The sequence below is a fragment of the Pelodiscus sinensis genome, chromosome 4 (assembly GCF_049634645.1).
Source record: "Pelodiscus sinensis isolate JC-2024 chromosome 4, ASM4963464v1, whole genome shotgun sequence".
In the NCBI taxonomy this organism is placed as follows: Eukaryota; Metazoa; Chordata; order Testudines; family Trionychidae; genus Pelodiscus; species Pelodiscus sinensis.
The window spans coordinates 49,388,710-49,413,252 of NC_134714.1; the positions used below are offsets into that span (position 1 = coordinate 49,388,710).

General features: G+C 37.7%; 1 protein-coding gene across 9 annotated transcripts in view; it reads right to left on the reverse strand.

The window, feature by feature from the left end:
• NPAS3 (neuronal PAS domain protein 3) overlaps positions 1-24,543 on the reverse strand; it is an 888,952-nt gene that overhangs the window by 358,170 nt on the left and 506,239 nt on the right. Inside the window, exon 2 of one of the 9 annotated variants that reach the window (XM_014570770.3) lies at positions 5,348-5,439. The exons of the other annotated variants lie outside the window; for them this stretch is intronic. Coding sequence (XP_014426256.2) covers positions 5,348-5,437 — 90 coding nt within the window. The 5' untranslated portion in view covers positions 5,438-5,439. The remainder of the gene's footprint in view (positions 1-5,347; positions 5,440-24,543) is intronic. 9 annotated transcript variants of the gene reach the window in all.

The window sequence follows — 24,543 nt, forward strand, 5'->3', positions numbered from 1 at the left end:
TCTCCTCTGCCTCCTTGGCCCTGGGGCACTAGGAGGCAGAGGAGTGTTGTTGCTGGGGCAAAACAGTAATTCGAAAGGGATGGCAATTCCTCTGTCTCAGAGGTAGTCTGTCTCCATCCAAATAGCACAGGAAAGGTGTACACTAAAAGTTGATGTTTCAATCTGAAAGATAACACATTGACAGTGGAACAGAGAGGAGTTAAAAAGCCAAAAGTCAGACTAAAATCACATTTTTTTTTAAATCATGATTCTTTGGGTCACCCTCATACTTTTGGTGATTTGACTCAACATTTTTTAATCTTTTCATGCTCATGATTTTTTTATCTCCAAGTTGGTAATAGTGTATTTTGCTCTGGAAAAATGCAGTTCACTTCTACAATTAAGCTACATATAGACTATTATACTGGTAACATGAAATTACCGTAAAGTTGCGAATACAGTGAGCACTTTTTTCCCCGTTTTTTTAACATCAAGGTCAGGGTGCGCATTATCCATAGGAGGTTTTATTCAAAGTCTTCATTTGGCGTTTCCGCAGCACTTAATTAATCGCTGGACACCAGAGGTTAAGTTGATTTTTATTAGCATCGACAAGCAACTATATGCATAGTTTCAAAAAGGTAAGTTAAACAAAGGAAATCAACACTGCAGCGTAAACAACCAAATACCGTATGTTAATTGATCTTCTACTCATCTTCGAAGCCCTCAAATTCACATTTGTTAGACTCTTCCTCAAACAGACGAGCAATATCTTCCGGGGTATAGCCCTCGACATCTTCATCCAGGTAATACAAATCATTGTCATCTTCGCATACCGGTAATTCGCCCTCGGACAATTCATCGTCACTCGGATCCATCCACAGGGCATCATCCTCGCTGCCATCCATAGCATTAGAGATGCTGCATTTCAGAAACCCCTTCCTTATGATAGCAGGATCAAGTTCAACCCAGACATCCGCTATCCACTGGGTAACATCTTGCAGCGTTGGTGTTCGCATACATCCTTGCAGTAAATGTATGTTCACCTTCCAACAACCAGGTGTTCCATTTCCTGCGTAGTGCATCTTCCATTGGCTTGTTAACTGTCACGTCAAGTGGCTGCAACATTTTGGTCATTCCACGAGGAATAATTGCCAAGTCTGTTTTGTCCTGCTGAAGCCTTTTCTTGATGGATGGCATACAATGACACCGAAATGCATCCAAAACTATTAGACTGCTTTCTCATAAGTCCACCTGGCCGCTTCGCCCAAACCGTCTAATCAAACATTAAAGCTTCGTCAATCCAGCCTGTAGGGTGAACACGCACGTGAACAGTGTTCGGGAATATAACATTCTTTGGCACTGTCTTGTGCTTGAACACAATATAAGGAGGCAGCTTCATTCCATCAGCCATGCAAGCAAGCATTACGGTAAACCTAGACTTTTCATGGCCTGTGGTAGCAATGGAGACGGTCTTGGCACCTTTCACTTCAAGCATTCTGTTGTAGGGATTATCTAAATGTAATGGTGTCTGATCTGAGTTACCAATTAATGAAAGGTCATAACAGTGCTGACTGCGTAGTTTTATGATAAACTTTTAGAACTGTAGTACCTTGGTGTCTGAGTCCCTGGGCAGCTTCTGTGCAATTGTTGTTCGGCGTCGGACCGATAGACCATGGCGATTCATGAACCGATTGCCCCAGCCATGTGAAGCTTTATACCCAGCTGTGTTAGTGCACGTTTTGGCAATGGTCAAAGCCTTCATTCTAACCTCTGCAATGCTAACACCATCGCCTTGTTGTCTACGCTCAGCAATCCATTCAACCAGCTTGGCCTCCAACTCAGGATTTGCAGCGCTTTTACCTCGCTCAGCCATCTTCATCCGAGGCAGCGCTTGCAGGAGCTCTTTCTGCCATCTCCGAAGCCAAATGTTAGACTCTGCTATGCCATCAAATTCACAGCTGGCAGCTCTGTTGCCATGAGCCTTAGCATAGCTAACAACTTTAAGTTTTTCAGCAGTCGTGTAAGATCGCCGACAACTCATGGCATCCCAAAGAGAGCATGTAAATGCCGTGCACTGTATACTCGTGTGCTCTCGCGTGACTACTCGGAAATACAAAAAAGAAAGATAAAATACGGCAAAGTTGGGATGCACATTATAGATAGGAGTTCAGTTTATGCCGGAATTCTCATGTTTAAAAGGTAGGTGCGTATTATGCACAGGTGCGCGTTATAGTCAGGATTTTACGGTATGTATTATAATTATGCTCAAGCACAATCATTACTTTCACCCCTCAAATTCATTTTAATTTTAATTATTTAAATTAAAATATCACAAGGGAGAAATCTCTGTTAAAGACTATATGTCTAAATAATTTCCATTTCTAAAAGAAAGAGAAGGTGACAAAACAGCCCTTATAAAAGGTTTATAACTTGTCCATTCAAATTTGCTTCAGGCTGAAATTTGTATGAAATTTCTCATTCTCAATGCACATTATTTATTTTACAAAGTTTCACAGGAATTGGTTCGTCTGGGTTTTAGTTATAGTGATGTAAAAAGGATATGTCTTCCCTGTTTTCAGTTTTAAAAAATGGAAAGCCAAAGCCCTTAACTATTTCTGAGAGAGAGAGAGAGAGAGAGAGAGAGAGAGAAAAAAAAAAACAGGAGGTAAAAAAAAGACTGATTTTTTTATTTCTTTTTCTTTTCTTTTTTAGATGAACTGAACAGCAAATTAACACATTCGGGCTACATCTAGACTACATCCCTTTGTCGGCAGAGGGATGTAAATGAAGCACTTCAAAAGTGCAAATGAAGCCGGGATTTAAATATCCCGTGCTTCATTTGCATAATCATGTAATGGTGCTCTTTCGAAAAAGCGTTAATTTGAAATTGAAACCGCAGTCTAGACGCGGTTCTTTTGAAAACGGGGTGCTTTTTCGAAAGCTCCTGTAAGCCTCATTTTTTGGTTTTGAGGTTTACAGCACCCTGTTTTTTAAAGAGCGCCATTATGTGATTATGCAAATGAAGCACAGGATATTTAAATGCTAGCTTCATTTGCACTTTTGAAGTGCTTCATTTACATCCCACTGCCGACAGAGGAGTGTAGTCTAAACGTAGCCTCAGAGTCACAATGTAGTGCCCTTGTATTGTTTCCAAAGAGACAGATCAGATTAAAACAACTTTTCCCCTATGGAAAAATAATATTTAAAAAAAAGGAAAAGAAGAACAGTAAAAATGCAGGTGTGAAAACAGAACTTTACAGAGATTTCTCCCTGCTTGTTTTAAATGGAGTGATGCTTGGAGTCTGCAAATATTTTAACAGTGGGCATGCACAAAATTGATTCCCTTTCTCCTGTGATAAATTCAATGTACTAAGAAAGTTTATGGAGTGGTTAGGATGGACTTATTCATGGAACAAAAACATCTTTTATAGTTACAACAACTAATAAGGATTTTCTTCTTCAAAAATACACCAAGTACATTGACAGACTAGCTCGCTGTTTAACTTTGTGCAATTTTCAACTGAGATAATGTTTACCCCAAGGCAAAAAAAGTTAGTGCAATGGGATTGCTCTGTAGAAATGCTGAAAACATGCATGAATCCTATAGGTGTTTTAACAGCATCCACAGAAGGAAAGAAATCCATCAAAGAAAGGAAAATCAATTTGGTGGCAAAAATTTTACCAAGAGGTCAAGATAATTCCTCCGCAAGCATGGCGCTACTCTATAAAGTATTTAAATATGCTTTGTGAAGTCCAGCAGTCTGGAAGAGACTTCCGTTCATTTCAAATGGTCACTGAAATGGATAGTTTACCATGTAGCACAAACTGCCTTGTCAGAGGCAAAAGGGTATGAATTCTTCTGAAAATGTGTAGTTTTGAATTATGAATTATTATTTTGGATTAATTGATTTTTAAAATACTTAAACAAACAAACAAACAAAACAGTGTATGCTGAACACTCCAAATATAATAGATCAAGGTTAAGGGACAGTGTAACTAACAAATTTAGTGACAGGTTAAGATCAAGGGATGTCTTGACATTCTCCTCAGAAAGGTCAATCTAGCAGGTCTGCAATGTAAAAATGAAGACTCTGCCATCATTGCCATGGCAAAAGGTCAGACACAAGCTGATTGGTGATAGAATTATCAAATTAACCAATCGATGTGTGTGAGTAATAGATGTAAGCAATCCTTAGGGAGCGCCACAGGGCAAATGCCAGCTCATCAATAACACATTGCTTAGGAAAAGAAGATCCTCTCTTCAATCCATGTCCTTTACATTAGCAGCAGTATCAAGGAATTAAAAAAAAAAAAAACAACAGGAACAGTTTGCAATATGCTTCTAGTCAGGACACTAAAATATCTTTGCAGAACAACTTCCATTACATATTGAGGTAAACAAGAGCTCACTAATAATCCATTGCAAGTGGACATTGAGAAATCCTGTTCAGAACAAATAAAGAAAAATAATCAAGTCTTTGAATGTCTGTCAGACACTCAAGTAGACTTCATTAAGAATAGTATTTTACCTGTGCAGTTACAGATATATAAATTTCAGACTTGACTATGTGTCAATCATTGCAGTTTAAAGAAAATACAAAACAGATTAGAGATGCCCTTGCACTGAGGTTTTCAGGGGGTTCAGTGACCTTGTTAAGAATGCAGAAGTCTACAGTAATATTTTAAAGAATGTTATGTGTCCCTCTGATTACTATATGGTTCAAGCAGTTAATTTCTGCAAGAGCTCACTGCAAGCCCACAGGAATGCAAACAATCACTTTAGACACTCCAATCATCATACTTAATGGACAATATAGAGGTCGGCCCCTTTAAAGTGTTACCTCTGTCCATGCTGAACACAACACCCTTGGGCTTTGAACAGCAGGGGAGGCTTTAGGAGGGAAAACTGAAACAAAGAACTGTAGGGTAGATAAAAGGTTGAGGCCGTGAGCTCAAGGGAGAGACAGTGACTGAAGGGAAAGAGACTGAACCCTAGAAGCAGGGTATGTGGGACAAACTGGGCCTATATATGCTTTGAAGGAAATTATAAACTTGAGCTAAGTAAGGCAGCATGTATATAGGCTTCTGTGACTGTTTCTGCTATTTTGCAATAAATAATATTCTGTGCTGAAGATGCTGTACTGAGTCACTATCATTGATCACAACTCACAAAGGAAAGATTCTTGCAGATGCCATTTGGACCTGATAAAGAATCATGGCTGCTGAACGGGAGTTCTATAGGCTGGGTACCTGGTTTGTGGGTAGGAGAACCCTGAAATTCCATTCCAGGATAAGAGAAGATAGAGGCTTGTTTCATGAAGGGAGTGCACTGCAAGGAGACTAAAAAGGGGTCAAATGTGCAGCTTACCATGTAATTGTGACATCTTGGTGTGAGCAGTCGGATGCGACAGAGCCTCTTTTCCACAGGACACAGCCACAATGTTGTTAACTGTTTCATGACTAGAAGGGGCAGAGTGGACGTTATTTCCACTGTTGGTGATAACCAGCGTACACAATTAAGGCTTTTGTTAGATCATCCAACACCACAGGAATTGCATACTACACCTTAAAGTATAGCAGAACTCACCTGCTAGTACACTCCACAGCTCCAGTGTCCTGGAGTCATTATATAATTTTTCTCCCTACAAAGGCACAATGCTCCCAGTGGTGCCCCTTCTTTCCCTCACATGGTTCTGGTTCTGGGAATCTTAATTTAGCTCTAAGGATGCATCTATTATCGTGGCAATATGATATTGCTATTATCACAGTAGGGATGGTAATATAGTAGCACTCAGTTCAACAATCTACTCTGCCATCGATAAACTTGCGTAATGTCTATTAATGTTAATGGGAGTTATGTGCACATATCAATGGCAGACCCAGAGCCTAAGTGAGCGCAATTATAACCCCTACTGTGAAATTCTCTGAATGCTATTTTTACATAGCTTTTATTATAGCTGCGTATGACACCACCTAGAATTTTTAGCTCATTTGAATAGGATGCTCATTTGAATATGAGCTTGCTTCAGTAAAATTTGCATTGCATTTTTCTTGTAAGAAACCAATCTGATATTTTAGATGCTTAATAATTCCAAGTGTATTATTTTAAATGCAATTGATATTCTTCCCTCTAACAACGTCAAAAGCCAAAAAATGTTTTGGGTTGTATCTTTGAGAATGTACAATACCTTTGTCTAGAGGTTGTGGACCAGATCTGTATCAGCAGAAAATTATCACTGACTCCATTAAAGGCAATAAAGCTATATTGATTTACCCCAGTTGAGGATCTGGCTCTGTATCTTTACAGTAGAATCTCAGTGTTAATGAACACATTAGGAATGGAGATTTTTCATAACTCTGAAATGTTTGTAACTCTGAGCAAAAGTTGTTCTTTCAAATGTTTACAACTGAATATTGACTGAATACAGCTTTGAAACTTCGCCATGTTGAATTAAAACACTGCCCTCCCCTTTTTAGTAGTTTACATATAACACAGTACTATATTGTATTAGCTAGTTTTTTGTTTTGGGGTGGCTTTTGTTGTCTTGGGGTTGGTTATTTTTTGTTTTGTTTTTTTGGTCTCTACTGCTGCCTGATTGCATACCTCTAGTTTCATATGAGATGTGTGGTTGATGGGTCAGTATATAACTCTGGTGTTTGCAACTCTAAGGTTCTACTGTACCAAGGTTTATACAGTGCCATATAAACTTACAATAAAACTACTGAAAGTACACATTTTTTCTGTTTTTTAGCTATTTTTATAATTATTTTAAAAAGTTGGTTTGATTTTCAAAGACGATGAGCACTGGCAGATCCTATTTGATATTTTAATAATTCAAAGGCAAGTTAAGAAACTAAAAGAGATGGTTATTGCCAAAAGTAGCTCCATTTGCTTGTGCTTCCAGCAACAACAGCTGGGGAGGGGGAGATAATTTTACATTGCAATGATTACAGTCAATCCAAAAATGCTATCTGTAGAGTTACAAAAAAGGATGACAACCATTAATCCATCAATGCTCACAGTTTATATGGAGTGGTAGAAGTGTTAATTAAATATATAAAACAAATTTTACAATATTTTGAAAAAATAGGACACCTGTATTTGAATCTCCAATAGGAAACTAATAGAAGGATTTGAAGCTTTTATAAATTGAAAGGATACTAATGAACACACACTGGATTACACAAAATGTATTTAAAATCTTTAATAAATGGAGAGTTGTTATTAATGTTTTGTATATGTAACAAGTGAACCTCAAAATCTAACACGTACTTTGCATTGGCTGGGAGTGGTGCAGCTGTGATGACCATGTCTGTTTAAAAGTGTGTGACAGACTGCAAGCAAATATATATCTTAACTCTAGTGTAGACAAAGCAAACAAGTATTTAAAGACTGGGGGCAGTATCCATGCAGTATGGAGTGCAGAGATGGGCAAATATCTGTCTTCGGGCCAGAGCCTGTCTGCCAGGGTTAGTCCCTGGTGGCCTCCACACCATTGTATTTACCAGAGCCTCTGCAGGTATAGAGGATCAGAGCTCCTGTTGGCCACAGGTTGCTTGTTTCTGCAAAGGCGCATGTAAATATAGCGGCAGCGGTCCCCACCAGGGGCTAACCCTAGTGAACTGCTGCTTTTTTATTTCTCACCCCAGATCTAGTGAAATGGGGACCTGGTCTTGATTAGGGGTTATAAAAATAATGAATAACAGTAATGTAGAAGAACTTGAAAATAAAACTGATTAATAGATTTTAGGGCCAAACAGAACCCTGGGTCATCTAATCCAGTGTTTCTCAACTTTTTTTTTTATAAAGTACCCCCTTTTTTAAAAAAAGTGTATATATATATATATATATATATATATATACATACACATACACACACACACATATATAAATAAAGTACCCCTAGTACCTACAGTTTTAAGACACACACTATTTTTTTCTACTACTGCAACACATTTGTTTAAAGAACTTAATTGTAGCCGGGTGGGTGATGAAATTTTTGCATGTAAAAAGTAAAAAAATAATAAAGTGCTGTAAAACTTAAAACAAAAATTCAGTTTTCTCCAAATTTCAGTTGTGTTGACGCACCCCCCAGACTTCTCTTGAGCACCACTAAGGGAACTCATACCAGTGGTTGAGAAACACTGATCTAATCTGATTTCCTGTATAACACTGGCCTTAAAAATTCTTAGAATTGAGCCTGTGAAAAATAAACAAAAAGACTTCTTGATCTTGCATCTTTCCAGCATATTAGAAGTTGATGGAATGGTTGTGTTTGTTGGCTTGAAATAAGCTACACAATTTGCGCTACACAATTTGCGTAGTTTATTTCTATTGTATTTCAAAATAATGCACTATTCTGAAATTCCCCTTATCCCTCATGGAACGAGGGTTACCAGGATATCGAAATTAGCTGCCTGTTATTATTAAATCTATTTTGAAATAATGGGCTGCTTGAATAGACACAGAATAGCTATTTCAGGATACTTCCGGTATCCTGAAATAGCTTTGCAGTGGAGATGTACCCTGTGTTACTGCAGATGCATTGAAACGCTGATACTTCACACGCAAGTTCTGCTATTTTATCAACATTAAAAATGACATGACAGGCAATGAGGTCTGGTTTCAGATGCTGTAAGTAAGCTGTCACCCTTCCCCCTAACCTCATGGAAATATGGAATATTTAACCAACCCTGAATAAGCTCATGGTTCTAGATTAATGAACAGCATTAACAAGGCACTGATGTGAGGAAGTACATCCCACTTACAATGTCACTGTATACTGCTCAACAGATCTAGGAGGAAAATTAACAAGGAAAAAGTTAAAAGGAAAAGGAATCAAACCTGGTTTTTAAAAAGGTAATTTATCAAATCTATAAACATATTTTCCATTTCTCTAAAAGTGAAATTTACTACATAAAACTTACTACATAAAATATAAAAGCTTTGAAACATTGTAAATATTTTCTATATTTAATATAAGATTTTTACCTATACACAGAACAAATGCATGCAAGTAAAGTCACTGGTGTCAGTGAAGCTCAGACACAAAATCTATAATACCTTTGCTCTGTAAAAAGATAACTTTTTCTCGACGAAAGAGACCCTGCTTCATAAATTCAGTAAAACTAAGCCAACCATCTCCCATATGCGAAAGAATTAAAAGCCTTTTGATGAACCAAACATATTTCTAATTAAAACTCCTATTTTTCAACCTTCTACTATGACATTTCTAAAATATACACAGTGCTGGATTTGAACAGAAGAAAAATCAATAAAAAACAGATCAACAATGCCAAGGCATTGAATTGGACCTGCATGTTCTGTTTGAATCTCTCACTCAAAACAGGATTACAAAACAAACATGTACCACTCAGCAGGAAACACTAAAATCTAATCATCTACTCTTATTCTGAAGCTAGCCAATTTATAATATGTTGTTAAGGTTTCTTTTCTGTGCTTGAGACTCTATTTTTTGTGTGCCAGATTTTAAAATAAAATACTATTTTAACTCAATCAGTGCCAAATCAGAAATGAAAAATTATGGACTAGACCTAATTGTGACTTTATGTTATGTTGGAACAAAAAGGTGGGATGACATTAACATCCTGTAATATTCTACTTTGGAATGCCTCGTGGAATCTTCTTTCAATTGTGTACACCATTAAGTTCTAAATCTCTAATCAAAAGTTGTGCACTGCATTTTACCTTTATTTTTTTCTTTTTATATTATTGATTATAAATATTCCGTATCTTTTATTCTATAACATACAACGTTTTCAATACAGACATAATCATTTAGGGTATGTCTACACTTACACCCCCTTTTGAGAGAGGGATGCAAATTAAGACATTCGAAATTGCAAATGAAACTGGGATTTAAATATCCCATGCTTAATTTGCATAGTCACGTTATGGTGCTATTTCAAAATACCCTATTTCGAAATAACAGAAGCTATTAAGACTGGTTATTTCGAGAGAAAACCCTTCTCTTGAAATAACTGGTAAACCCCATTGTATGAGGAATAAGGGTTATTTCAAGAGAAGGGTTTTCTCTCGAAATAACCGCATCTTAACAGTGTCTGTTATTTCGAAATAGCGCTACTTTGAAATAGCACCATCATGCAAATATGCAAATGAAGCACGGGATATTTAAATCCTGGCTTCATTTGCAATTTCAAATGTCTTAATTTGCATCCCTCTCTTGAAAGAGGGTGCAAGTGTAGACATACCCTTACTTTCAACTAGCATTGCATACATTGTCAGCCGGTGCCTTCTATCTGCAAGTCTTGCGCAGAGATAAGTTTCCAAAATGAGAATATTCAAGTAGTTGATGCTTTATATTTAATGTCATGGAAACAAAGGCGTGTAAAATTAGTAAATGAAGAAGCAGTGGAAATATCAGGTAGATTATTTGTGTTCTGTCTATGTTCTGGGGCTTGTTACTAACAAAAAAATGTTTTCATTCCACTCCACTTCTTTTAAATACATCTGATGTCTATGAATCCTACAACCTACCCCAGAAAAAAAAAATCATGGAACTTCCCTTATTAGTGCTAAAATTCATCATGTATCAAAAGTTGAACTTTTGTAATGTATATATCATGTCACTGTATATTATACCACTGTAAAACAATGGACATAATCTCTGTGTAGAGAGGCAAGTCAAAACAATCTATAGGGAGTTAAAAACAAACTAAGGCACATTTTCAAAAGCATTATATTTATTTAGTCTGTAAAGGGAAGACGGAGATTTTTCAGAGGCCTAACAAATTTAGACACCTAATTACAATTGACAATCATTAGGATTTGGGCATCTAACTCTTTTAGCCTCCGTTAAAAACTACTCTAGAACATGCTATATGACCAGTCACAATATTCCCTATACAGCCACAAAATCCAGCCTTGCATGCATCCACATTTTGGTGCTCTCTGCAGCAGAATACTGCAGCAGGGCTCCATGGCTATGGGTGCCTCTCTGAATCGTGACATGGGACAGCATATCTTGGGGGACCAACCGTATTTCCTTCCTGGTGCACAGTCAGTGGGTCTGTCAGGTATTACTTGCCTGCTGCTTTATATAAGTTCAAACATTATTTTGGCAGTTGCAGATGGACATAACCATTTATATGGCAGAGTGATGATTCACAAATAGAGTGATGATTCACAAATGTCAAGTTTGTTTCTCAAATTTTGGAGGCTTGTGTGACTATTTATTTCTTCTTGAGTGGGGGTTTACCTTATTTGCAAGTGCACACGTGCCTACAAAAAATGGCTAGGCACAAGCTACCTCCACTTTTAGAAAGTTTGGCTTATTAAATGCAACAGATTAGAATACACTTTATTTCCTTATTCTTATGGTACAATGTGGTCCCCAATAATGTTTAACCCACTGCCAATATAAAGCCATTGTGCCGTTTGTTCTTAAGAAAAATAGGTATCTTTCTACTGCTATTTTAGTTTTCCCATGACTTCAAATCTTTTCATATTGAAGTTTTATATTTAAGACAATACAATGTAAATAGATAAATAAAAAGAAGAGCATGATGTATAACTAAGTAGAAATAATAGTCTACAGAACCTATATATCCAGTGCACAGAATTGTTGTGAGGATTCATTAGTTAATGCTCCCAAAGCACTTTGTACACATAAAGTGTTTTGTAAGTGCTAGGCAGTGTTATACACAGAATGATATCACTGTCTCATACAGTATAACATGAAAGTGGTCGATCATCACATTAACCTGAGTCTTTTAGGTAGCAGAAGTGACAGAGCAAAATAATGGTTGACTGCTTTCCAAGTACCATTAAACCTTTAAAGACAGTTATTCTGTTTATATATATACATGCAAACTTGTGGGTAATGGACACCTAGTGCCACTAGTAATGTAAGGTAATACTGGGGAAATGTTTTCCAATTCATCACAATAACTTTGTTGGCTTGGAAAATGTTTACTAGTTTCCCTGTATGTTCATCTGCCGGGTTGCCATGGTTTTGAGATTCCAGGCTAACCAGAGATAAAGTATCAAGAATGTCCAAGTGTGTAATGTCATGTAATCTGGATTAAAAGTTGTCTATAGAAACCAACAAGGATAAGATATTAATGGAAAATCATATGGGCAATTAAGCCTTTCGAAAATATTCGAAAAAGCAAAACAAATGAGAAGGCTAAAATCTGGGTCACATTGGGTAAATTGGTACCAAATATTTCCTGGATAACAAAGTAAAATGCTGAATTTATAGGAGGCAGCGGCTTAGTGAGTGCTTCTAAACTGATTTCCCAGTGTTTCCCCCATTTTGCTAAGGACTGGAAAATATGATGAACTCAGATGCCAAGCCTGATCCAGATCAGAGCCTGCTATACAGTTTAGAGAAACATTGATTGAGATACAACTGATAAGAAAAAAGTCTGGTTCTTCAAAGGGGTCTGGGCTCAAGCAGAAGCTGTGAAAAACTTTCATAATAAAATCCAAACCTAACAGATAAAAAGCCTAACATCTGGTTATAGATTTCATTTAAGTGTAACATTAAACGTGAATTTTGGTGCAGGCTCACTAAGGTTTGCAAACTTTTTAGTGAGTGAGTCTGGGTCTGTTTATGAAACAGATGAAACTATGGTTTTGGTTGAGTTTCACTTTGATTTTACTTTGGTTGACCCAAAACTTCAAAGGAAATAAGAGTCCATGGGAAAGAAAGACTGGTAAAAGGTTTCCATGAGCCACTGTAAATGGAAACTATTGAGTCATTTCAGAATGCAGTACTTCACATTTGCCTGAATCTAAATCACTGTGAATTCAGTAAATGATATTTCAAATATAGTTCAACGAAATACAGAAATTTCTCTTGTGACACAAATGTCCCTCATGGGGTTTATACCCGAGGAATTTCAATGATCCCACTAGAAATTTTTGTTAATTTTGAATCTGATATTAATCCATAAAGATGATAAAAGGGTGGTGCAAACATTGAATTCTATGCTATTGCCTAGTATTCCCAAAAGAAGGTATAGGACCTTCCTAGGTAATTCTTTAAGTGGTTTAGGGACAGATATTTTAAGTTATATGTGTGATCCAAATTAATACCTAGAATGAGAGAGAGCAAATCACTGACAATAATAACTACGTCCATTATATCAACTCTTAATTTTGCCCTTGGATTTCAGTAGTGCTGAATTTTTGGTTCTGTGGATAATGCCTCCACTATCCTAAAACCACAATATAACCTGACATAGGAAATGCCATATGACTTTTATTCAAACATTGGACATTTTCAGTTTTCCTAGACAAACTCCTTGTGAAAAATAATATACACTTATATTTAGATTTTACATTACTGAAAAACTGTTAAAACAAAGAATATTAAATTTATATATTACAAATATAAAACCTCCCCACCATGGCTGAAATATTGGCTCCAGTGAAGGCAATGGCAAAACTCCACTGATTTCATTGGGAGCAGGATTTTGCCCAACATAATGAAGATTTTCCAGCTGAAAAGTATACAAACTTTTATTACATTTTCAATATTCAATTCCCTATGACCTGAAACATTTTCCAGCCAAACGCAACTTTTCAGACACCACTATTACAATAATTCCAAAATTCCTAAGTTTAACATGTTAAGAGAGGTTAGTATCCATAGAAATGTTTTTTGTATCACCAATCTTATAAATATTGAGGATGACATCTTTTCCTATAACTTTATATATCAATATATGGACAATTTTGTCTGGAATTCTAGAAATCCCTATATCACCTTCTTTACACTAAAACATCTTTAAATATCTTAGGAAAAATTAATTTAATCAGAATTAAGAAATACTGGAAAACATTTAGCCTTTCATCATATCTATGCACAGAATCATCCTATTTTTTCTGAACTGAATCTTTCAAAAGACAAAAATGTTCTGATGAAAACCACAAAATTTCTAGAAAATAATTAAAAATTAAAATCTAGCACTTACATAGCACGTGTATAGAAATATCTCAAAGTATTTAGTGAATATCAATTAATGACCTTTTTACAAAATCCTTGTGAGATGGGTATAAACACACCCATTTTACATATAAACAAAAGGATGCACAGAGAGATTAAATGACTACCATAGCTCAGGCTAGCTAGTACTAGAGATGGGAATAGAACTCAAAAATTCAGACTCCCAGGCCCTGCTGCAAACATTAGATTTCCATACATTTCTCATATCACATACTTAAAAGTACTACATGGTTTTTTTTATACTGTCCATCTCTACAGTATAACCCAGAATTTTTTTTACAAAGTTACTTCATTTTTACATATATATATGCAGTGAAACTAATAGTTTTATGAATAAAGCTCTACAAAAATCCAAGTTTTTTCCATTGGTTAGTAAATTGTTCTTTTTAACTTGAATTCCTTATATTGCCTTTATTGCCCCAAAACCATGCATTAAATGGAACAATTAACCTATTCTATTCATTGGCCAAATCCTTCTGAACCCACTTGCATTGCATTACTCATTATTTGCTCTATCTTCAATTTTCTTATTCCCTATGGATATTACCATGTCCAGAAATTCAGTATTCAAGGTTTTGAGTCAGTTTTCAATTTAAGAAACCATCTGACCCCTATACCACAACTCTTACTTAAATCAATAATCTCTAGCGTGAAAATCTTCTTAAAAATCTAAGTATAATATCCATTGCATTTCCCACGTACCTGGTGGGAAGAATGCCTTTAAAGAGCTTAAACAATATGGTTGAGCCAGGCATCCTTTGCTTATATCCCTGTACACACTCTACTAATATTTTCCCCAAAGGTTTTCCTTCTGTAATTCTTGCAACATTATTTCTGAAATTTTCCTCACAAATGAAGTGAAGGTAACCAATATATGATTGCTTGTATGCCTCAGCAGGTTTTTTTTTAATTAAACTCCTGTTGTTTTATCATACTGTTGTTATCCAAGTTCTCAAAAATCCATCACCGGGGAACTTCTAAAATATCTATCAATTAATACTGAAGGATTATGGGATTGTACCTGGAACTCTGTCCACTCACAAACATTCAGTCTTTTCCTAGCTATTCACATGTTTACTGTACCTGCACATTAGCTAACTCATCTACTAGTTCCCTATGAGATACTGTGTAAAGCCAAAAGCAAAATAAATCTGCTCTTTCTGTATCACCTCCTCTCCAGTTCCTCACTTCCAATTTTGGTGAACTAATTTTCTCTTTTACCTTCTGTCTACTGCAAATATATGTGAAGAATCCTTTATTGTTTGCTGAAATATTCTCTGCAACTTGACTTTCAGTATTTCTTCTTAGCTCTTCTAATTATCCTTTTAACTTGTTCCTGCTTAGGCTCATAGATCTCCCAATCCTCTCCTAAAAAGACTTCTTACATTCTTTTTAGAAGTCTTCAGTTTATTGCTTGTACTAATCTATATGTTCCTATTTTCCACTTAACTAGATTGGCCTCTGTGGCTTTCTATAATTTCTCTTCCTGTGGTTTCTGTCATTCTGTCCACACTGTTCCTAATAAATATGGGCCCTTGCTTGCAAATATAATAGAGTTGCATTCAGGCTCACAGTGGGTTAGGCCCATGTGTCTTCTTAGGTGCAAATGTACAAAAAGAAAGCATTCATATATGAACACATTCAGGCGGACAAAACACCCTATGTGCCAACATGAATAAGGTGAAAAGGGCAATCATGGCAGCTCTGCAACTGGCTACAAAAATGCCACATCAGCCACATCTGCAAAACACAACACTGAAGTCAAGGAATGTGGAGGGATTCAAATGTTTCTGGCGACTAGAGATGGGCTGCAGTGGGTGGTCCACTGTGGACAAAGGTTCCTCCACACAATGGAGCAGCCCCTGCTTACAGGGCACCTGGGCTCACCATGGACAGGGGCTGCTCCGAAAGACCAGAATGGGCCCCTGTCTGTGGTGGGACCCTCCTGGGGCTGAAGCAGCCCCCTACCCGCAGTAGGCAGAAAGTTGCTGCAGGCCCCATCAGTTAATTGGTAATCCTCACCCACTGAGAGTGAGTCTTACTGATTAACTGGTTAACCACTTAAACATTCACATCCCTACTGAACAACTATTCATATGTGCCACAATGTACTTTCTAAGGGGGTAGGGAGGCAAAAATTTTGGAAGGGGGGCCACTTCATAAATTTCAGAAGTGGCCGTGGGCTGACCCGGAAGGGGGCAGGGACTCTGGTAGAAGGGGGCGCAGGCTTGGGTGGAAGGGGCTGGGCCTTGGGCAAAAGGGGCTGGGCCTCGGGCAAAAGGGGCGGGGTTCAGAACTACCTTGCTGGGTGCAGTGACCTTATTTTATGAACTAGCTGCATCATTTAAGTTATGAAACAGATTAAGCATTTTAACTTTCTCATGTTAGTTTATCAAACTTCTTTTTCAATAAAATAAAATATTATGTCCAACACGAAAGGTTTCAATGTTTTCTTTATTTATGGCAGGGGCAGCGAACTCTTTTTGGCTCAGGGGTTACTGACCCACAAAAAAATTAGTTGGAGACCACACAAGTGAGAAGCAAAAAAACTCCTCCAAAACCCTCAAACACTCAATGATGTGGCCCCAACCGAGACACTTCACTCCTCTGGTGTCCCAGCCTCATGGGGTGAGGGGAAGGACTTAGGTCCAGGGCTTCCCATACAACCAGATTTACTTTTCTCAGGTTCTGGAATTAGTGGATTTTATGGACCTCCTTAGGTGCTGGGGTAAGGACAAAAATAAGGGGTACGGTGCATATGACAGGGCTGCAAGCAAGCAGGATAAGGATGGGGTGTAAGATCTGGGAGGGAGCTGGGGTGCAGAAGCAGGCTGGAAGGAGGATATCTGGCCACATGGAGGGAGCAGGAACAAGGGAGGGTGTCAGAGTAAGCTAGGGGTGCAGGGTCTTGTGGGGAGAGGGAAGTGACGGGATTGAGGTGGGGGGGGGTCAGGGCATGAGGAGAAACCTTACCAGTCTTAATGACCTCTTGTAGCAACGGTTGTAGCCACACTGTCTCGACTACCCCAGAGGGAGGCCCTGCTGCCGCGGTGGCCACACAATCCAGGGCTGGCCCCAGAGGCTGGAGGCACAGCTGCTGCAGCCTTAGCCACAGATCAGCTTCAGAGGCCAGAGGTACCACTTCTGCATCCATGTGGCCTGGGGCCAGGGGTGTCGCTGGGGCCAGTGGTGTGGCCCCGGAGGCAGAAGATGCCGCTGCCATGCCGTCCAGGGTGTACCCTGAGGCACCATGGCCACAGGCCGCCCCAGAGGCCAGAGGTGCCGCTGCCATGGCCACACAGCCTGTGGCTGGCCCCGGAGGTGCTGTAGCCACAGGCCACCCTGGAGGCGCCGTGGCCTGTGGCTGGTCTCGAAGGCACCGCTGCCACATGGTGTGGCGCCAGCCCCAGAGGCTCTGCAGCCACAGGCCGATCTGGAGGTATCATGGCCTGGGACTGGCCCCGGAGGCACTGCTGTTACGGCCAGGCGACCTGGAGCCGGCTCTGGAGGTGCCACTGCCACTGCCAGGTGGCCTCAGGCCAGCCCTGGGTCATGGCACCTCCAGCCTCTAGGGCGGCTTTGGGACATGAGGCCGAAGTGCCTCCGGAGCCTGCCCCAGGCCATGTGGCCAAGGTGCCGTTTAGGAGACTCAGCCACAGAGCTGCCTCCTCTACAGCAGCTGTGTGGAGGGAGGAGGAGCCGGGCTGAGCTCTTTCCCCTGCAGTGCATGCCTGTTAGGGGGCGGGGCCTAAAACTGCCTCATAGGACGGATCAAAGCCCTAGGTAGGCCGCCCCCCTGAGCGGCTTTTGCCCACCCCTGTATTAAAAGATACTGTTTTGAGGTGGACTGATATAGATAATCATTTAACTCCTGTGCTGACATAGAATAAATTAAGATGCATCACACCCAATTTGGTCTTGAAGATCTCTTTCTAACCTTGTTCCAGATCTCCTCAGCAGTCTACGTAAATTACACCCACATGATTGTATTGCAATCAGAATTGGGGCAGAAAGCTTTCCATATGCATGGCTTTTTTTTTTCATTTGCATTTATGAACCATACACATGAAAATAAGATAAATTAAAATTACTACATATTTTCACCAATAGGATGTATTTATTGTATTGTATTTAACATAAAACCAGAAAATTAAAACACACAGATCCTTAGATCACTGGCTCTTTTTTTCCGTTAACTGTGATTTTTTTTCAGACATTCCTGCTAAAAACCTTCTACAAAACAGAAAAATAAATAAATATATAAAAGAATTGTATTACATAAATTACTGTAGTCTATGTCAATGAGCAAGCAAATTAATTATTCCATTGGGGCTACATTGTCTGTGATTTTCGCTTTGAGGGGTGAATAAAGTGAAAATAAATGCTCAGTTGTTAATAGGCTAAATTCTGTAAATGAATATGGGTCAGGGAACCAAAGTCTAATTTCTGTTGCATTTGTTTTTAGGCACTTAATATAACGTGCTTCTTTAACCCTATCTGAAGTCTTAAATAGGCCCTGTTTAGACAAAAATGATTCCTCCTCCCTCTCTTGTTTAAATTCAAGAAAATGCTTTATCTATGACATCTGAAAGAAGCTGGAAAAAAGTTAAGCAAGAGGAAACATGGATGTTACACCTTATAATTCAGCATGTGATACTCTATTTTCACCAACTCTGCAGACATTGGACCGGATCCAATTTATCATTTATTTGTAAGCATACTGCTTATACTGTGTACTTTTGCATTCTTATTCACCATTTACCCAATTATATCTATCCTTATTAGACCCCTGCTGAAGACATCCATGAGTTTTGGCTACAGAAGTCCCATATCTTAACTTAATCCCATTATCTCTAGATAAACGGGGTTGCATAGGGCTCTGGATCGCCTAATATAGCATTACCCTTCCCCTTCCCAGGAAGAAAAATGCTGTTCTTCATCCTTATGCCTGATGTAATTAAGATCTGGAAATATGCCCATTTCAATCCTTATCCAGTGCAAGCATCACTGTCAATGCTGAGAAATGAACTGCAGTTATGATGCAAAGGGTTGACACTTTAGTGACATTTACTGATGTGTTAGGCCTTTCCAGAGCCTTGGCACTATGTAGCTTATGTGTTTAAGAATGTCTAAAATGCCTGCTTAAAAATCTTACAATAGGAAAGGGACTATCTTTACACTATTTGGGGATAAATTGTCAAACTCCTGCAGTAGGATACAAGATTTTATATATAATAATTATAAAAATGAAATGAATAGTGAAAAAGATAGATAATAGAAGTATAGTAGTGACAGAAAAAAGTTCCTATCTCACTGACTCCATTAGTGCAATAAAATCCGCAGCGCTTCGAGTTTCTGAGAAACACAACCAATATACTGAACAATCATACATCCCTTTGCTTTACGTGTGTGTCACTTTAGTGTCTTGTAGTGGAGGTATGAAGGAAAATAATAAAGCAGACTGAGAACAGCATATTGTTGAATAAAATGAACTAAATCCCTATCTATAATTATCAAATAGATATATTCATAGATTCTAAGGTCAGAAGGGACCATGGTGATCACTTAGACCAGCGATGGGCAACTTAGTGAATGGGCCATGTGAGCTGCCCTCCTTCATTTCAGAGGGCCACAAGATTGCTGTGACCAAGATGGTCTCCCGGGACGGGTAGTTTTGCTAACTGTGCTTGCATAGCTAGAATCTGTGGTGTGTCCCAACTGAGCTGTAGCGGCACTTTGATTGGATGCAGGGGGAACACATGTCTCTCAAAATCAATGTTATGTGCAATCAGCATGCACCTCATTTTACATCCCTTTGCTTTACATGTGTATCACGTTAGTAATTCTGGTAGGTGGGGAAAAAAGACACAGACAGAAACCAGTGGATCTTGCAACCGTAGGTGTGGGCATTTGGTAAACAAAATGTCTCCCAAGTGACCACAGACCTAGATTGACCTCCAGTCTAGGTCAGCGGTACTGACCTAGAAGGCCATAGAACTTCCCCAAAATGATTCCCAGAGCAAATCTTCTTGAAAAACATCCAATCTCAGTTTTAAAATGGCCAAGGATGGAGAATTAAAGTAATATCTAAGCTTCCTCATACAGCTCTGCCAATATACCTGAATCGAGGTCTGTATCTCTCTAGCTGTTTCAGTCTAGAGCACACCAACTATACCAACTGTTTTCAAGGTTCAGAAGAGATTTTATGATATAATGAGACATCTACCATGAACTATGTTTGGGATCACTATACTAATATTCTCTCGTCATCTAAGCCCTAATTTAACTCTGTCTCCTGAGGTGAAAATCTAGTGTAGCTCCAATAATGCGAATGTTTAAATGTGTAACCAGATTCCTGTGTAGGACAGGCTATTTTGTTTATAATGAGTTTAGCTCAAAGGTTTCTTGGATTGAAAGCCTGTCATTTTGGAGATTTTATATTTTTCTATTATCATGATATTAGCACAGTTTTGACCTCTGCTTTGCAGCATTTTTTGTCTTTTGAGTACTACTTTTGATGCTATGCCCATAGCGTATACCATCAGCAAACATACACATCATTCTCTACTTTACTGAACATTTGGTGTAAAATATTAAGTCTGATTTAATGTTATTAGTGTCTCAGAGTGGAGCAAAATACATGAACATAGACATCCATCTCCCAGTTTACCATAACACTGCCACAAAATGTTAGTAAATGAGTGATAAACATTTCTTCTACTTTCCCCTTTTTAATTCTTCCTGCTGGATGTTCTGCCTCTACCCAGAGGGCTCACAAGCTGATGCCAACTTGTCCACATAGATCAATCATCAGGGTTTCTTCACTTGCCCAAACTGCAACAGAGCAACTGAGGTTGGCTCAGTTGCAAGCCCTCATTAAAACTATTCTCAGAGTAACATCAAGGTTTAGATAGCTTAGTACTTGGATCAAACTCCGAATATTTTTTGAGATAATGCAAAAGAATCAATACCACAATAGGAAATTCATGGATAAAATAGATGCTTTTAACTTTTTTTGACCAAAAATATACAAGCAATAGAAACACATCCAAACGTCATTCAGTTGTATGGAATTCACCATCATTTGTAAAGAAAAGTATTTGAATTTGAAATGTTAGAGATTTTAAATGTTAGAGATTATGTTAATGGTTTATTTTGTAAAAGAATGCACTATGTGTAATACTGCTTTTACAAGGAGCCAAATTGAAAGCTCTGAAGACTTAAGTTCTCTTTCGCCAAAGAAAAAATGCAGCAGCAATACACACCCATTTCCTCATACTGACTAGACATTTTGCTCCAACCTTAGAAGCAATAAATGTATAGACACGAGAATCAAGTTTAATCCTAATTCAGTTCTTGATAATTTCAATATGGTTAACTAAAATGCCAAACAAGGATATCCATGGCAACTGTTTCATATTATGAACACCTTTAAACAAATAGGTAGATTTTTTTCAGCCACTTCTAAACTGGGCCAGATCCATATATAGTCTCTCAAAAGTTGTGTGTGCATTTATAATTGATATTGTTTGTCAACCTGGGAGGCTATGTGAAGAAAAGAGATTGGGAGAGTCTCTGGGAAAGTATATTAACCTAGAGAGAAAATCTCCTGGAAATCTATCGATAAGAGAAGTTGTATATAATGTGATATAAAAAAGAACCATCTACAGAGTAACTTCCTGTCAAGAAGCATGTACAGAATCAAGACCAAGAAGACCACCTAACAAAACCCTGAAGAGATTTTTCAAAGATGGACTGTGCCAATAGGAATTATCAATCTCAAGAGTAACAAAGGCTACATAATAAGGAGTAGTCTGCATAGGCAAAGAGTCACTGAAAGAGGACTACCACAAATGGTCCACATGAGCATATGATCCACATGAATAAAAATCAATGTGTAGCAGTGGCAGAATAGCACTCAACCAACAAAACCAATTGAAAGGAAAAAAACTATTCTGAACTGTAAAAGAAAGTGCAAGAACCAAAAGAAGAAAGGCGAGAGATTTGGTTGCAGTTCCTGTTTCACTATTTCCTCGTACAAACAGATGCCAATTAAATGGTTATTGGATGCAGGCAGAGATATGTTTTGGGGAAGGGAAAGGAAAATAATCTTTTTTGATATTGAATACTAAATTGACAAAGGAAATTATTGACAAAGAAAATTAAAGTCACAAAGGATTTTCAGTGTGCAGTTCTGAAATACAGTAGAAGCCATCACGTTGGAATAGTTCAGGGTGGTAGATTAATATTTATTTGCTTTCACTTCTCATTCTAATCATAACTCTCTACTTAATTGGCCTAGTTAATTTATGAAATCAAATCTAGATCAGTGAAATTGACAAGCAGTCATTGAGGAAAGGATATTATAGTTTAAAAGCATGAAGGATAGCAGTATAAATGATATATATTCTGCTATTAAGCAAGTCACCCTAAAGTGAATTACAGTGAGCATAGATTAAATGTATTTTACTATGTCAAAAATAATTTTATGCATTGTGCAAACTTTATGTTTCACGGTGACTGTTGGTAATATGACTCTTCCCTCATTATATGGACTAATTCCAGAATAAGTATAACACCAATATTGGAATATGATATTTTATATATATAAAAAACTATGTAATGGCATTGTGTAGCTTCAGTGGTTTATCAATATGAGTTTTAGTTACCACAAACAAGTATCAACAAAATCTTTTATTATATAAAACCATCAGGTATTCTGTTTGCAACATATGACTTACAAAAACATTTTAGATGGGTGTTAAAAAGTTACTGGCACTATTTGTTGTATCCCTTTATCTACCAAGCCTTGCTGGCTTAATTACCAGTAATTTAACTATAATTCAATTAATTTAGAAGGATATAATTTTTTCTTAAAGTTCTTTTTTCTTACTTAGCAACTTATTGGCAAAATATTTGTTGTTGCAATAATTTTTTTAGTGTATGAAAATGCATTCCTTTCACAGAAATGTACTTTGCTGATAAATTAATATTCAGAATAGGAGATTTTATTTATGAAGGAACTGAGCCATTTATTTAGCTTATCTTAGTATCCCTATTCAAAAATCCCATTTCAATAATCAAATAGTATTTTGAATTGGCTGGATTTAAAAAGGTATTTATACCTTTCAGGAACTCTTTTATAATGAGCCTTTAATTCCTGCAGGAGTTGTGTTGCTGTTAACAACTCAACAGAAATCAATTTTGGGATAACTTAATAACGTAACAAATAAAACGTTAGGCCTATGTGAGCTCAATCTTGCAAGTCCATTGACTTCTGCAGGAGTTGTGCTTGTGAAAGAACTGAAGGATACAGCCCTATACAAATATAATCAGATTTTTATCATTGTTAAAAATTTTCATTAGTAATTTAGATAAGTATCAAATATTGCAAGGAATGGGAATTTCTCATACTAGGTAACATTGCTGTGAATATATACAAGACTAGAATTTGCTTCAGAATGCTCTGTTCTATCCTTACACAGTCAGATTTTGGCTCTCTAACTGAAGTCTAACTCACTCACCTTTTGGAGAGAAGCCAAGATGATACTAGCAAGGAATGGACAGATCTGCTAATAGGTCACCACCAGTTAAGAAGACAAGGTCATCAGATATCATACTTTGGATAAACTAACTGTCTGATTGGTAATACACTTGGCTTATCATAAATCAGAATTTTAGAAAGAATGTCAACATGTCAAATCATCTATGAGAAAAAGCAAGAAGTTCATCTTACCATGGTTTCATTCAGGGCTATTATTACCTAATAAAGGTATGCACTGTCAGTTTATTCAAAGGGATTTAACTTATGGGAGAATGCCTCTCTTAGACCAGACAATTTTTTAAAATCCTGTACTGGTCTGAGGCTTCAAGGCTGGATATGTTTATTTCAAACTGGAATAAAGGACACCTCTCATTTCCAAAACCTCAAGTTCTTCACATAAACAAAACTTTGCTACAGGCTCTTGAAATTTTGATATTGTAGTATAATTTCTTCTCTCTCAATAGAATTTGTTAGCAAATTCTAACAAAAGTATAAGGACCTCAAAGGCCATCTTTAGATTCCTTAGTAGAATTATAGACCATGATTTCAAATCTTATGATACATATTACCAGACATTTGTTTTGTTCCAAGGAGGCTCTCTCAAGTGAGTTTCCTAAAAGGTTATACTGAATTCCATTCAAGTATCATGTTTGTAGTGTAACAGATATTCCTTGTCAGTAAGAGGCTTTTCACAAAAAATATGATAATGCTATTCACAGACTGAAGCCTTAGAAAGAAAATCATGGGACAGAACTTTTACAATTTATTAAAAATCCATGAACAAAATGTGAGCGCAAGAGAGGCAATTTCTCCGAGAAAATGGGTATCCTACTAACTCAATGAATTGGGATGAGCACTGTATGTAAATAGCTACGCCGTGGTGCACTTTACAGAATGATATGAACTTCTTTGTGATTAATATCTTCTTCCCCATTAGGTTTGAAATATTACCCAGTGGTGACCATTCCTACTTACATCTCTGCCTGAGCAAAGTGACAGAGAGACAAAGGATGCTGTAGCAGG